The following is a 16,440-nucleotide window of genomic DNA, read 5'->3' as shown; positions in this document are numbered from 1 at the left end:
AGGTAGACTATATGATATACACAGCGGGGCAATTTCCTGTTCACAGAAAACAAAATTCAGATCTGCCAAGAATGCAACTAACAGCTCATCCCAATGAACACGCCTCAAGTGCGCAAAAGAGCCAACAATTCTGTTGGGGTGACTTCACACTTGCAGGCGTTAAGGCCAACGTGTTTGATGGCGTTGTATTGCAGAGTCGACCTTTAAGGATGGCGTCAAGGCATTGAATTGGCACTGGGCTAATGAGTCTCTTGGGGAATGTCAAGAGCACAAGGGCGGGCCTATAGGCATCCATTCTTACTGAACTGCAGTGAGTGGAGAGATGGAAGGACAAAAGGGAAGAGACCAGTTGGTCCCGTACCTGGGCGTGGAGGGCTGCAGCAGCAGCAGCCGCTGCAGGATAGGCGAAGGCGCCGTGAGGGAGCCCGGGGGTCAGCTCCGTGGTGTACAGGGGGTACGGGGTCCACGTGTCCGGGGACGCTGGAATCAATGCCGCCCCCGTCAGGTCATCTGGAAACATGCAGGAGGTAAAAGGGCAGAGGAAACAGTATTGGGTATAACAATCTGTTCAAATGCCCCCATTGACATTATCAGTAGTGCTTAGAGGCTGTTAACTGAATGAGCAGAAATTGCCGCCAACTAGAACATTGCACTCAAAACCCTACGGAATCCACTATACAGTACATGTGAACTGTAAAGTGAAAGTAGGAACGTCATTGTCTTGCTTTCCTCTGCGTAATATTCCCGATAGAAAGTATGAAGTATTTACGTTGGGCTGACTTAGTCAGCGAAGTTAAGCAATTACAGTCTAAACATTGTAGATCTTTAAGTGGAAACAATATAACTAAACCCGGTAGAAGTCATCCCAGTACCATTTACACATCACTAAGGTCATTAATGCCAGGGCCCTCCAGTGCCACCCCTCCCATCCAGGGGCAACAAGCATGTGGATGGGCAAGAGAGGGGGCACCTGCAGTCTAGGCCGAGTCAGACTCGCACAGATACTGTAGAAATTCTGGATTGAAGAAAATGGATTAAACTCTACAGTCCGATGACTCATGCATGTGGCGGGTGAGTTAGTCTTCAGTTGTTAGATTATTTCACCCAATTGTTGGGTTTACTGCAACGCGCCAAGCAAGAGAAAAGGGGGAATAACTGGCACAGTGGTGAGAGTGTGGGTCGAGGCTAGAGTGGTGGTGTGAAGCCGTAACAACTTACATGGGTCCCGTGCAATGAAGTGAGCTCCTAGAGCAGGGTGGATATTAGTGGGGTTCGGTGTGCCCATCAGCTTACTCTTTGCCATCTTCGTGTTGGCTTTAGCAAACTCTAACCGCAGGGTCTGGGGGCACTCGGGGTCAAAACGGATGCCCTGAGAGGAGAGACGGGACGGGGACACAGTATTGTAAAGGTGGCCTAGGTGAGTCTCGGCCTAGGGCAAGTGTCAACAGCCTTACATGACCCCCTCTCCATTGGCCCCGCTCCAATACTTGTCCAATGCATATTTTTCCCCCACCTTCATTAAGGTAACCACTGATCTTATACGTGACTGGAGAAGAAAAGTTAAGTTTCCCTTTTGTCTTGACCAATCCAACCGCATCAGATCAGTGACAACGTCAAATAGGAAAAGGTGGAAGGATGCATACTTTTTTAAAGTAGTCTCACAGGGCACTAGTACGCTCCTCTCCATGACTACTGAAGGACACATGGTTTGGGTAGGTACTCCGCACATGACTTCCACCATATTGAGCCCTTTCATGATGGAGAGAAGGAAACGAGGAGAGGAAGCTGTGAAAGACTTGGCCTTGGATGTGGTTGACCCTGGTTGTGTTTGTGCCCTAAGCATTGTGCCCACATGCAGGTGAGTATGTTGGTGTGTGTGAGTGCGAGACTGCTTACGTGGCTACAGGCTGTGATGTTCCTATAAGGAAGACTATGCTATGAGAGCTGTGTTAGATACAGCCAATGTGGCTACGTAGTGACAGAATAAGAAGTTATATTACAGAAGGTGTTCAAAACACTACCAATGTAGCTCTATAAGGATATATTTATATGGCTAAGCAGTGATATGCAAATTAGGAGAGCTATAATGTATTGCGAAAGATGTGTCCAATTATACCAAAGTTAACTACCGTAAGTCTACAGGATTCTGGTCTCTGTTTCCAAAAATGGCCCTGCCCTTGAATTGTAAGAGACAAAATGCTTTGTTTGAGTGATCAGAGGAACTCCGTTAGCCCAGCAGTGAACCCCCCAACCATACCTCATAGGTTAGAAACAGGACAGAAGAGGTTGAGTCAAAAATGTAGCGTAACTCTTAACTTAAAGCCTGCATTATGACAGTTCTGTTTTGTATGACTCGATTACATCATGATTGTGTATGCCACCTTTAGGTCTAATCTAATGATAGAAGACGTCTAAAAAGGCTTATACCAAGTTATTAAGCACAATGCAGGCTTTACGTAAAGCATTACCATGTAGCTATATACCACAGAAAGAAACAAAGCAACACATTTTTGGGCAAAATCCTTTTGTCCAGGGAGGATGACGACATTGCAACTATTCACGGCTACTGTCAGCTGTCCGCCTGGTCTGATGCTTACGTTTAGTGCGTTTTTGGCAGCTTCGGCTCCAGTCCGATTGTCAAAGGTGACAAACCCAACTGGCTGGAAGAGAGGAGAGAACACTGAGACAAAGGGCCCCTAATGTCCACCTCAACAGGTTAGCAGAGGAACACTGCACAAGTCACTTCAGGTAAATGGTCAGAATACAATGGGACTGAATCAGAAATGCATTAGACAAGGCGAGCGTAGACGGATCACATAAGTAAATCACTTATTCAATACTTTTGAAAACAGTTCACAACAGAAGCTAAATCACATAGGTTTAATATTATAAGATGAAAGCACGGCAACTGCATGGGAAGGTCATTTCCTATTGAAAAATGAGTAACTAGACCAATTTTAGCAATCCTACGTTAATTAGCCATGTACCACTTTTTGATTACCCAAATGGTGGTAGGAAAACTGAACAATGCCACTCTCAATCCAAGGTGTTCTCATATAGCCCTCATTTAGGGCCACGAGTCCCCTATAGTAGTAACAGAAAGCATCTCACCTGTTTTGACGTCAACTTGATCAGTGAACCCTCGTAACCCTGTAAGAAAAGACATCCAATTAACAATGATGAAGTCACATGCAGGAAGCCAGACATGCACTCCACTCAGATATGTTGATTAAAAAATGGAGAAATCCACAGACCTGTAATTAGGTATTTGTCTCATTTTAAAGGAACCCATTATATTTTACTCCGTATGTCCAAGTGTATTTAATGTTAAATGAATCTCCAGCCTTCTCCTGAAAAATCCATTTGTTGACATCTTTCAACCAACTTCATAGGCTGTTCAACAACCAGTGAATTACTAATGTGAATCATTCTTAGTAGTTTTAAATGGGCCAAGAAATGTTTGGTTTGGGTGTCAGTATGAGTCAGATTCCTGGGGAATGTAGGAGATTTTAGCCTGACTGAGGTATTGATGGATGAGAAGTTGTCTAATCCTGATATACAGACATGGGGAAATTAAACAACTTAAGACCATGTTTGGTTCAGAGTGTTTTTGTCCTTTCAGGAAATGCAAACCACCTTCAACAGAAATGTAACACTAAATGCATACAACTAATAACAGAGGCAGCTGAATCCCATCTACTTTGCTTCATACAAATCACTAAAAAGCATGTGGGCCTGTGTTTTTTCCAGGACAAACAACCTGTCTACCATATCTTTGCGTGTAGAAAAAGCAAGCTGGAAGGGTTGGGAGGTCGATTGCCAAAACAAAGCTTCAGATCTAATATACAGAATGATACAACAGCAGATAGTACAGACTACAACCAGTCTGACAAACAATATATCCAATGGAATCTAATCTATGAAAACAGGCGGAGAATGGACTGGTTTCAGTGATTTCATAGAACTGCTTTGAAAGCTTGTCATGAATCACACATGAAAGGAAATGGAAGAATCCTAATCTTCTTGACCTGAAGGGGAGTTGGGTCAACGGGATAGTTGGCCAATAGCAGTGCTATTCATTTACACATTCCACAAGACCATCCATGTGTGAGGGATACCACTTCCATTTTGGTCAGGGAGGGAGGGTTAATGAAACTGTACATGTTGATTAATAATATACAATGTAGTGTAGATGAACAGTGATGTAGCGTTACTACTTTCAATATTCCTGGAGTCCTCTGTGGTATTGTAAGATGGTAATAATATATAATTCATCATATGGGCATCTGCTTTGTAATAACGTCAAACTAAGATCGCTACATTGCCACCCAATGAAGAAGCTTTCTGTTAAAACATTCTGTTACAATGACAATACTACTGATATGCATTTTGTTTATTCTCATTATGAAATGTTTTAATATAAACATGCAGGGAACAGAAGAGCCAATGACAGGAGTGGACCGTCTGCAGTCTCCGTTGCAGTGGACAACAAGTTAAATACGGAGGCCAAATTCTCCCATCGCCTCGGAAACTAATCCCATGCTTACCTTAAATGGTCTGAACAGCAGGTACAGTTCACGAGGTTTGATATCCACCGGCAGGCCACTAACAAAAAGAGTTCGTACCTGGAAAACAAAACAGTATAGTGTATCTCCAGGGCCCCGTTTATTCAAAAGTTATCAATCCGGGTTTCGCCTATCGGACAGGGTTAAATGCATAGAAACGGAATGGATAGAATGGACTAATCAGAATTCTACGTCTGCACATTTAATGCTATCCGATAGGTAAAATACAGCTAGATGGCTTGAAAAATTGTCCAGAGCATAGGATTCAAAATACAATTTATTTGATAGGAAACCCATATTTAGACATTAATAGAATCAAGCATGACATTGAGAAGACTATGGAAAGTGGTCATGTACAGTTCAGTTGGTAGAGCATGGCGCTTGAAAACGGTCACCACTACATAAAATATCAGACAAGCATGACAGTCACTTTGGATAAAAGTGTCTGCTAAATAGCATAATACATACATATATGAATCGTGTCTGAAGGATGTAGTCAATGGCCAGGTTCTACTCCTTTACATATGGGATATCGTGCACAAACTTCGCCCTGAAAATGGAGCGCCATCTTGATTTAAAGAATTTGCGGAATCAGGTGTTACTGCTTGGCTAAAACAAAAACCTGCACACAGACGGTCGACGGCCGGGGAGGATTGTCCACCTCTGATGCAGTTTGAAATATCAACACTAATTCTATAAGTCTCTGTGCGGGACAAATGGCAGTTCCTACATTCATCTCCTAACAGACTAACCTATTCCTAGTTGACTGAATAAAGATCAATACCACTTGCTTACATGCTGACCACACCGGTCACGTGCGCGAGCCGTGCAAAATAAATTCACACACATTCAATCATTGCACAGAACACACTGCAGGTCCTGCCACTTCCTTTCTCCTCATTGGTTTATAGAAGCATATACACACGTGCCATCTTCTTATTGGTTTTTAACATATGCCCACATGGGTGATTGAGATATGAACTGAGGTCAGTTGTGGTAATGCACCTTATGAAAGTTAGCTGCCAATCACCATATAAAGTCCAAAGAAAAAGAAGCCTGGAAGGAGGAGAGACGACTAGAAAAAATTATGTTTACCATTTTATGTGTGGATTGTCAGAGTAGAGGACCTTGTGCATTTCAGGTAAAATAACTCCATGTTCATATCCCAGGACAAATTAGCTGGCAACAGCAAGCTAGCTAAATTGCCATAAATGTTTAATGCTGTTCGACCTTTCCCCAAATTAATATAATTGGTTCAGAGTTTGTTTTGACATTTCAACCTGTGCATTGTGATTGCGTTTGGTGTGGTGGGACAAAAATCAATTTGCAACACTACTCTACCTGATACCATACCACAACACCTCAATGACTAGGCTACTGTAGGAATGCTCCCTCTTCAAGCCCCCCCAGATGTCAGCCCAAATCCTTGAACATGCAGTATAAAAAAAACAATAACAAAGGATGTACTAAGGCGACAATAAACACCACCTAAATTGTGAGTACTGGAGGAATGTTACATTTGAGACCATCTAAGTAAAGTAGTGATGTACAGCCCCTCACGACTCAGGCTGCATTTACACAGGCTGCCCAAATCTAACATTGTTCCACTAAATTATCTTTCTACATCAGATATTTTTCAGATGTGGTCTGATTATTTTTAAATGTATTTTTCTTATGACCAATCAGAATTGGGCTGCCTGTGTAAATGCAGCCATTATTTAGTAGGGAAAAAGGGTTGGATTTCCACATGCGAATTCAACAAACATGGGCCTGTAATGTTGTCCATTGGACCCTGCAGTGGCTGAGGAAATAAACAGGCCTACAGAAGGGCCATTGGGTCCCACTCTGTGGGGAGGCCCGTGCAGCACAATGGGCTGCCAGAGGAACAGCGGTGGACAACAGTGCACAGTGTGACACCATTTCCTTCCTTTGACCCGCGCCTGCGAAACACAGCCCGGATACAACATTTCTCAGGTGCTCTGGCAACAGAACTCCCATGCAAGTTTAAGGCACGTACTGTTAGCCACATCCCATCTAGACAAATTCATTGGACTAATTATAACATCTGACTAGGGAATAGAAGTTAAGCTTCACTGTAAACAGATTTCGTGTAATGATTTTAATTGGTTTAACCTCAGAACAATATGGTTTCTTGGACAATTGAATGTTTGTTGAAGGTTAATAAAAAATGCATCAAGTGTGTGTAGGCCTAAATCATACAAGGCTAAGGCAATAAAACCATACTTAAAGTATATGGCGGAAATCTGGATCAAAATTAAATAAGTGATTTGGAAAAAGACCCGAGTGGCACAGCAGTCTTAGGCACTGCATCTCCGTGCTAGAGGTATCACTACAGAACCTGGTTCGATCCCTGGCTGCATCACAACCAGCCGTGATTGGTAGTCCCATAGGGCAGCTCACAATCGGCCCAGAGTCTTCTGGGTTATTAGGGGAGGATTTGGCCAGGGTAGGCAGTCATTGTAAAATAAGAATGTTCTTAACGGACGTGCTTAGTTAAATAAAAGTACATGAAATGTTGTTTATAGCAAGTGTATTTCGTAGATCCGGTCAGTTAATGTGCAGAGAGGACAGTAAAAAAATCAAATACACTGAAAGATTGGAAATACATTGAACATGTCTTTACTGACCACAGATCAGATAAGGATCGGAAATGTGTATTATGGCATAAAAGTCTCATGTTCTGTTAGGTGCCGATCGTGTGAGCTGAAGTTCATCCGCGGTATATGAAATTAGGTGGGTCTGTCCAAACAGCGACAGAACAGAAACCTGAAATTCTTAGGCCTACCGTGGATTTGAAAAACAAAATATTAAAATTAAGTATAACCTGTAGATCTACAATTGTAATTGTATAGATTTGAGAGTTCAAACCAAATAAAATCCTGAAATACAGCACAAATGTCATTACAATTAGGCTATAGTCTAAAACAATATTTCACATGGCCATAACAATAATCTACTGTAGGCCTAATTTAAAGACAGCAAGCCTTGCAAAAAAACATTGCTGTGTTACTTGCAATCTGCAATCAAAAAATAACGTCCATTTAAAAAACGGAGGCACACCCTTTTCAGATGTTCCAATGGACTCGGAACGACTTTTTGGTGAGAAAACCATAACTAAAAGGGAACTTCACACCCTTATTCTCATGCAATGTGCTTTGAATCAGTTGATCATTAATTAGCCTGCAATTTTGGGGAGCAAAACTATTTTAATGCTACTCTACATCTCTTCCAGGCTAGACTTCGTAGCCACGCTCACAACCCGTTCCAAACAAAGACATCATACAGAACTTTTGACCAAAAAAAGTCCATATTCTTACCTCCTCTTCTATGGAAACGTTATTCGTCTCGGAATCGGACTTCAGACTTGTGATAGACATGTTGAGGTTTACTTCAGCGTCAGTTAGAGAACAAATGTGAAGTTCAGAGTATTTTCCAAGTGCGCTTGTGGTTGAAGAAGTATTGGTGGCGTTTCGACTTCAAAAAAGATGTGCCGAGGTGAGTTCGTGGTGTATCCAAAGATGTATTGCGAGAGATAATCATTCATTAAAATAAACTTAAGGTGGATAAGTGCAGTGTGAAGGTGCGACAGTGGGAAAGAAGCGCTCGTATGCACCTCTGCTCACATCAATTGCGTTTGGTTGGGGAATCTGGTGGGAGAACAAGTAAACTTTTTCAGTGGAGCGCGTCTCCGCGGTCGTTCCCCTGTTTTGCAATTAGGTCATCAATTATGTTCCAGCCCTGTGTGTGCTGTAATCATGTTGGAGATCCGCCTCAGCTGGTGTCGAACCCAGCCCCTTCATAAATGCATCACCGTTTCTATTGGAGACCATGAGCCAATAGAAAATATTTTATCAACCCATACGTTCTCTTTTTGTCTGCCTATAAAATGAGCATTCCACACATTTTATTATAGACCTATACATCTCAAGGTATGGTTGTTTGACATGCATTTCGAGTATCTTATTTTCTTGTCAAATCAAATTAGCCTTTAAATAATGACTGAGATTATTTTCATGATTAAAAAAGGAAGATTATTTCATATACAATTTCAGTATTGTTTGATACAAATTGACTTAACTTTCTTTTTTTTTAAACACCAGCCATCGAATTCCAGAAACATCGAATGTATAAACCTATTATTTGTGCCAGTTATTTGAGATACTTTAGAATTTAATACCAAATGAATAGGCCTTTTATATTTTATATTTGTGATATTATAGGCCATTTTAATTAGAAAAATATATTTTTTGTATCATTGGCTAATATTATTTAATTGTGAGCTGTATATTTGTTTTATATAGCCTAATAAGATTTATTATCACTGATAAAATTCTCTTTTATTAGCCTAATTTAATTTTACAAAGTTGATATTCAATATAAGCCTACTTTAGGCTAAATATTTCACATGTCTGTTTTCTTTAAAATGCTCTTCTGTATAATGCATAACGGTAATGATTCCACCTACTGAAAATATTATTCAAGACAAAGATCAGGGATATTTCACTTAAATCCTGAATAAATGCTTAGATAACACCACATTTCGATGAATTTAATTCGATTATGACATATCATCCCAAAGTATTAATTGTTATAGTATATAGTGAGCTTCTATTCACATTTGCAAATCAATGTACATGTTTTTCTTTCTTTGTAACATAGATTGTTACTACTGCATTCTTAAACTGCATTAATTACTAGTCAAATGTTTTAATCAAAGTTAATAGTACAGAATCAATACAATTATTCTGTATCGAAGTATACACAATCCTATACATATTTTTATGTTTTATAATATGCATTTCATGTTGACCAGGTCTTTATGAACAGATTGTGATGAACAAATATTGAAATTGTTTAAAGCAAAACTAGATCAAGTTTATGCCAAAGCATGATGCTGGAGAAATGCCCTGTGGCTGGTGTATCTCACGTACACTACATGACCAAAAGAATGTGGACACCTGCTCGTCGAAAATCTCATTCCAAAATCATGGGCATTAATATGGAGTTGGTCCCAACTTTGCTGCTATAAAACCTCCACTCTTCTGGGAAGGCTTTCCACTAGATGTTGGGACATTGCTGCGGGGACTTGCTTCCATTCAGCCACAAAAGCATTAGTGAGGTCGAGCACTGATGTTGGGTGATTAGGCCTGACTTACAGTCGGTGTTCCAATTCATCCCAAAGGCGTTCAATGGGCGTGAGATCAGGGCTCTGTGCAGGCCAGTCAAGTTCTTCCACACCGATCTCAACGAACCATTTCTGTATGAACCTTGCTTTGTGCACAGGGGCATTGTCATGCTGAAACAGGAAAGGGCCTTCCCCAAACTGTTGCCACAAAGTTCAAAGCACAGTATCGTCTAGAATGTCATTGTGTGCTGTAGCGTTAAGATTTCCCTTCACTGGAACTAAGGGCCCTAGCGGAACCATGAAAAACATCCCCAGACCATTATTCCTCCTCCACCAAACTGTACAGTTGGTTAAGCGTGATTCATCACTTCAGAGAACGCTTTCCATTGCTCCAGAGTAAAATGACGGCGAGCATTGCGCATGGTGATCTTGGCATTGCGCATGGTGATCTTGGCATTGCGCATGGTGATCTTGGCATTGCGCATGGTGATCTTGGCATTGCGCATGGTGATCTTGGCATTGCGCATGGTGATCTTGGCATTGCGCATGGTGATCTTGGCATTGCGCATGGTGATCTTGGCATTGCGCATGGTGATCTTGGCATTGCGCATGGTGATCTTGGCATTGCGCATGGTGATCTTGGCATTGCGCATGGTGTGCGGCTGCTCGGCCATGGAAACCTATTTCCTGAAACTCCCGATGATGAGTTCTTGTGCTGACGTTGCTTTCAGAGGCAATTTGGAACTCGATAGTAAGTGTTGCAACCGAGGACAGACGGTTTTAACGCGTGTCTTCAGCACTCACCGGTCCAGTTCTGTGGCCTACCACTTCACGGCTGAGTCATTGTTGCTCCTAGACATGTCCACTTCACAATAACAGCACTTGCAGTTGACCGGGGCAGCTCTAGCGGGGCAGACATTTGACCAACTGACTTGTTGGAAAGGCGGTATCCTATAACGGTGCCACGTTGAAAGTCACTGAGCTCTTCAGTAAGGCCATTCTACTGCCAATGTTTGTCTATGGAGATTGCATGTCGGTGTGCTCGATTTTACACACCTGTCAGGAACGGGTGTGGCTGAAATAGACAAACCCACTCATTTGAAGGGGAGTCCAAATACTTTTGTATATATAGTGTATCGCAACAAGGTCTTACTAAATCTCAAAGGGCAGGCAGCTTCCTGACTTTGTATAGCAACACTTTGTATAGAAACACAATCAGGGAAAGACTGGGCAGAAGCGTGAAACGCAGTCATGGAAATATTTAGCCTCTGTTACTCTGTAAAGGCAATATGTCAAACAGTTGCATCTAACTATAGAGCAGCCTTTTCTCATGCTTTGACCATGTTTATTGTACATCTGGGGTTATTGGCTATATATAGGTCAACTTAATCCCAGGAGGGTAGATATTTATATGTAGACATTCAACTGTTACAAAACAAGATCTTTGGATCCAATGGAGAGGGAGAGATATTGAAAGAGAGCACAAACTGAGTAGTAGTCCTACTGACTCTATATTACACTGAGTAGTAGTCCTACTGACTATATTACATGGATTAGTAGTCCTACTGACTATATTACACTGAGTAGTAGTCCTACTGACTCTATATTACACTGAGTAGTAGTCCTACTGACTCTATATTACACTGAGTAGTAGTCCTACTGACTCTATATTACACTGAGTAGTAGTCCTACTGACTCTATATTACACTGAGTAGTAGTCCTACTGACTCTATATTACACTGAGTAGTAGTCCTACTGACTCTATATCACACTGAGTAGTAGGCCTACTGACTATATTACACTGAGTAGTAGTCCTACTGACTCTATATCACACTGATTAGTAGTCCTACTGACTATATTACACTGAGTAGTAGTCCTACTTACTCTATTACACTGAGTAGTAGTCCTACTGACTCTATTTTACACTGAGTAGTAGTCCTACTGACTCTATATTACACTGAGTAGTAGTCCTACTGACTCTATATTACACTGAGTAGTAGTCCTACTGACTCTATATTACACTGAGTAGTAGTCCTACTGACTCTATTACACTGAGTAGTAGTCCTACTTACTCTATATTACACTGATTAGTAGTACTACTTACTCTATATTACACTGATTAGTAGTCCTACTGACTCTATATTACACTGAGTAGTAGTCCTACTGACTCTATATTACACTGAGTAGTAGTCCTACTGACTCTATATTACACTGAGTAGTAGTCCTGTTGACTCTATTACACTGAGTAGTAGCCCTACTGACTATATTACACTGAGTAGTAGTCCTACTGACTCTATTACACTGAGTAGTAGTCCTACTGACTCTATATTACACTGAGTAGTAGTCCTGTTGACTATATTACACTGAGTAGTAGTCCTGTTGACTCTATTACACTGAGTAGTAGCCCTACTGACTATATTACACTGACTAGTAGTCCTACTGACTATATTACACTGAGTAGTAGTCCTACTGACTATATTACATGGAGTAATACAATATAGTAGTTCACAGTGTCACACACACACACACACACACACACACACGTAGATGATGTTCTCTCCCCTGATGTTATAGGAAGAAGATTGTGTTTATGTGACCTCTGACAGTTTCATGTTCTGTGTCTCGGTCAGTCACATTTACACAGAGTGAGAAGAAAGCCAGGCTATAGTCATGGAATGGATTTACACAGAGTGAGAAGAACGCCAGGCTATAGTCATGGAATGGATTTACACAGAGTGAGAAGAACGCCAGGCTATAGTCATGGAATGGATTTACACAGAGTGAGAAGAACCCCAGGCTATAGTCATGGAATGGATTTACACAGAGTGAGAAGAACGCCAGGCTATAGTCATGGAATGGATTTACACAGAGTGAGAAGAACTCCAGGCTATAGTCATGGAATGGATTTACACAGAGTGAGAAGAACGCCAGGCTATAGTCATGGAATGGATTTAAACAAAGCTTTTCAATGTCTTCACATGACTTGCACTGTATATTTTATTTATTTGACTAGGATAGGCAGTTAAGAACAAATTCTTATTTACAATGACGGCCTACCCCGGCCAAACTCTAACCCAGACAACGCTGGACCAATTGTGCGCTGTCCTGTAGGACTCCCAATCACGGTCGATTGTGATACAGCCTGGAATCGAACCAGTGTCTGTAGTGACAGCTCTAGCACTGAGATGCAGTGCCTTAGATCTGCTGCGCCACTCGGTAGCCCTATATAGGTCAATCTCACGACTAGTATTAGCTCCCAGAGCTTCTGCAGCGGGCTGACACAGTCTTGTGGTGTATAGCAGTGCTGGGTTTAAATCCAGTCCGTCACAGTTAAATGTTTGCTTTGAAAATCAAACCTGTGTTCAAGGACTGTTTTCAGACTCATTCTGTTTGAGTTGTAATGTCCTATAGACCTCTGCCGGGGGGCTTTGCTTTTAGCAGTCCTCCAAGGTCCTTCCATCTCACTGCACTGCTTCCACACAGTCGATTCTTCAGCCTCATTACTTTTGCAAAGTTGAAAATACTTCCCCCGCATGATGTTTTTAAAGAGGGAAAATGGATGGGATAAAAAAAGGAGAAATGCTGCTTACAATTAAAGGTGCTACACAGAACGTATGGAGACAAGAATGGGTCTCATACATGGGCAGAAATATTATCCAGAGGTGATCTCATTGGATAGAATGGGACACACCTCCCCCCATGCCCATGAGCATATATACTGAACAAAAATATAAATGCAACATGCGACAATTTCAATAATTTTAGTTACAGTTCATATAAGGAAATCAGTAAATTTAAATAAATTCACTAGGCCCTAATCTATGGATATCACAATTACTGGGCAGGGGTGCAGCCATGGGTGGGCTGGGAGGGCATAGGCCCACCCTCTTGGGAGCCAGGCCCACCCACTGGGTAGCCAGGCTGAGCCAATCAGAATTAGTTTTCCCCTACAAAGGGCTTTATTACAGAAAACAAATGCTCCTCGGTTTCATCAGCTGGCTGGTCTCAGACGACCCTGCAGGTGAAGAAGCCGGATGTGGAGGTCCTGGGCTGGCGTGGTTACACGTGGTCTGTGGTTGTGAGGCCGGTTGGACGTACTGCCAAATTCTCTATAACTATGTTTTAGGCTTATGGTAGAGAAATGATCTGGTGGACAGTCCTGCAGTCGGCATGTTAATTGTACCCTCCTTCAAAACGTGAAACATCTGTGACATTGGTTGTGTGACAAAACTGCACATTTTAGAGTGGCATTTTATTGTCCCCAGCACAAGGTGCACCTGTGTAATGAAAATGCCATTTAATCAGCTTCTTGATGTGCCACACCTGTCAGGTGGATGGTGGATTATCTTTGCAAATGAGAAATGCTCACTAACAGGAATGTAAATAAATTTGTGTACTAAAGTTAAGAGAAATAAGCTTCTTGTGCGTATGAAAGATTTCTCGAATCTTTTTCAGCTCATGAAACATGGGACCAACACTTTACATGTTGCGTTTATATTTTTGTTCAGTATAGTTTGCCTAAAACTAGAGTTTGGTGTGGCTTCATGAGATATTATCATCCACAGTGTATCTTTAATACAACAATATACAGGATTCAAACACAAACGTAGAAGATGGTGTCTTGAATCAAACGTCTAATGTAAAGCAGTGAGAACAGTGTAAACTCCATTATGTCAGAGGTTTAACTATTGGGGATCGTGGTAAACTAACGGAAAATAGACAAAAATGAGACAAGCTACTTTCTTTCCAACCAGAGACGTCAATACCATACTCTCAACCAGCGACAAGCTGGATGGTCATCTCTTTATGGCCTTCTCCAGTTTGATTTAAAGGGGACATCGACAACAAATCTCAGAAGTATTTTAAATGATGAGCTCTGAGCTAAATTCAGACCCTGTTCCTTGTCAGGACTACCCTCGGTGCTTTACAAAATTCACTATAGAACTTTTTAGACTAAGATCATAGCGAGATGTTTACCCTTCTGGCCTTCAATGGAAGGCAACCATTTTGGAATATTTTACGCCTCGTACTGTAACTGTACACAGGTAACCTGATGCAAAGCATGAGAAAGCAATGGGAATATCAAAGCGTCACAACCCCCCCCAACACCATCACTAGTGTGGAGTTTCTACAACTATACAATAGAGTGTTCCACCATTGGAAGAGGGAGAAATGTAGACTACTGTAGACTATACCCCTAATAGTTACAGCTTTTGTTATCATCAGGTCAGATGTCTCCCTGTCCTCTTTTGCTATAGATAAACACCTGACACAAAGCCAAAGTACACAGTGGAGGCTCTTGATGAGCGTTGTGTTTTATTTGTGAAAAGCGGCCCCATTGTCCCACAAGTCACCTCACACAGCACTCTTCTTCTGCAGCGCCTCACTGACTCTGTCCTGTTGCGTTAGTGTCACCGGCCGCTAAAGCACTTAGCTTGTGTTCCCAGTGTCCTCTGTGGCTGAGCGAAACATCCACTTGGAAGTCCAAAGGAACTTTGAAGACTTCGCCTGCACAGAGTGATGTGCATTTTATATGTATATCCCTTTATGGATGGTTTATATAGAGAGAATCAAGGTATTTTCTAGAAATAACGAAAACATAGCTTTGCTGACTTTACTATTAAAACTGCTTTTACTATTACAAAATATAAATCATAGAATCCTACTGTTCTCTTCAGTTATTTTTTATTAATCGTTACATAATATAGTTGACTCTGTTCTTGACCCAATTAGGGTCGACAATGTAGTGGCACATAGCTTTCTGGGAGTCAAGGGGTAGCTTCTGGTGGGCAAGGTGTAGCATCTGGCTGTCAATATGTAGCGTCTGGCAGTCAAGGGGTAGCTTCTGGGAGTCAAGGGGTAGCTTCTGGCAGTCTAGGGGTAGCTTCTGGCAGTCTAGGGGTAGCTTCTGGCAGTCAAGGGTTAGCTTCTGGCAGTCAAGGGGTAGCTTCTGGCAGTCCAGGGGTAGCGTCTGGGGAGTCAATATGTAGCTTCCGGGAGTCAACAGGAAGAGGGAAGACAGTAGCAAAATGGGTTGATAAATTAAGATAGTTCACTGAGGCCGTTTAGCACCGGAAAAAATGTGTCAGTTCCGGTCTGCTTAACGGGAAGGTTGTCCCATAGATGCCAATGCAATAGCAGCTGGGTCTAGTAAGATTGTTCTTTGACTGTAATGTAACCAGACTCTGACTGTAGATTACCTGACTAAATGGTGTTCAGTAGAAAAAAAAATCATATATTTAGAAAAGGAGGTACTACCTGAACTTGTCCAATAACAACGCTCATAATATTGTAAAACGTTTTACGACGTTGAGTCCTACTGAACATGACCCAGTCTCTGTCGCTCACCGACCGTAGCTTGAGGAAGAAAACGTGACTGTCATCTCCCTTTGGCAGGTCTCCAGATTAACAACAAGATAAAAAATGTTCTTAAATGGTGAATCTCTGTTATAGAGCGTCCTCTAGATCACAACATCAAACACTGGTAACATGATCTCTTCTCTCTTCCATCAGCACACTGCCCAGCTGTGGTACACTGTTCCAGAGACTCCAGTAGTCTTTGACATGTTGGCTGTCATTCACATCCCAGGAAACACAAACATCTACAAATTTACTCTAACTTCAGTTCATTGCCTCCACCACTTCTTAAAGGCCCATTGCAGTCAAAAACATGATATTTATGTGTTTTTTAAAATATATTTCCACACTATGCATTTCGAATAATAGTGT

At 41.7% G+C, this 16,440-nt stretch overlaps 1 protein-coding gene across 1 annotated transcript; it reads right to left on the bottom strand.

Annotated features, from left to right (window-relative positions):
- Positions 1 to 58: 58 nt before the first annotated feature.
- On the bottom strand, positions 59 to 8,114 carry LOC135539079 (RNA-binding protein, mRNA-processing factor 2a-like). The gene is made up of 6 exons (XM_064964939.1): positions 7,904 to 8,114; positions 4,548 to 4,625; positions 3,112 to 3,150; positions 2,598 to 2,660; positions 1,219 to 1,369; positions 59 to 510 (listed from the first exon to the last, which is right to left on the bottom strand). Exons 1-6 carry the CDS (start codon positions 7,961 to 7,963, stop codon positions 86 to 88), a joined length of 816 nt encoding a protein of 271 aa, XP_064821011.1. The 5' UTR covers positions 7,964 to 8,114; the 3' UTR covers positions 59 to 85.
- Between the last annotated feature and the right edge of the window lie 8,326 nt (positions 8,115 to 16,440).

The sequence above is a fragment of the Oncorhynchus masou genome, unplaced genomic scaffold, assembly GCF_036934945.1.
Source record: "Oncorhynchus masou masou isolate Uvic2021 unplaced genomic scaffold, UVic_Omas_1.1 unplaced_scaffold_434___fragment_2___debris, whole genome shotgun sequence".
Taxonomy (NCBI): domain Eukaryota; kingdom Metazoa; phylum Chordata; class Actinopteri; order Salmoniformes; family Salmonidae; genus Oncorhynchus; species Oncorhynchus masou.
The sequence above is the reverse complement of the archived record's forward strand: the minus strand, read 5'-3'. Positions and strand labels throughout refer to the sequence as shown.

What these genes read in the sequence shown, in the direction of transcription:
- LOC135539079 (XM_064964939.1), bottom strand. Translation starts at nt 7,963, where the DNA reads ATGTCTATCACAAGTCTGAAGTCCGATTCCGAGACGAATAACGTTTCC. An exon ending in TCAAGTTGACGTCAAAACAG is followed by an intron (nt 2,661 to 3,111) that starts GTGAGATGCTTT and finishes CCTCTCTTCCAG; the next exon opens with CCAGTTGGGTTTGTCACCTT. An exon ending in CTTCATTGCACGGGACCCAT is followed by an intron (nt 511 to 1,218) that starts GTAAGTTGTTAC and finishes GCATGTTTCCAG; the next exon opens with ATGACCTGACGGGGGCGGCA.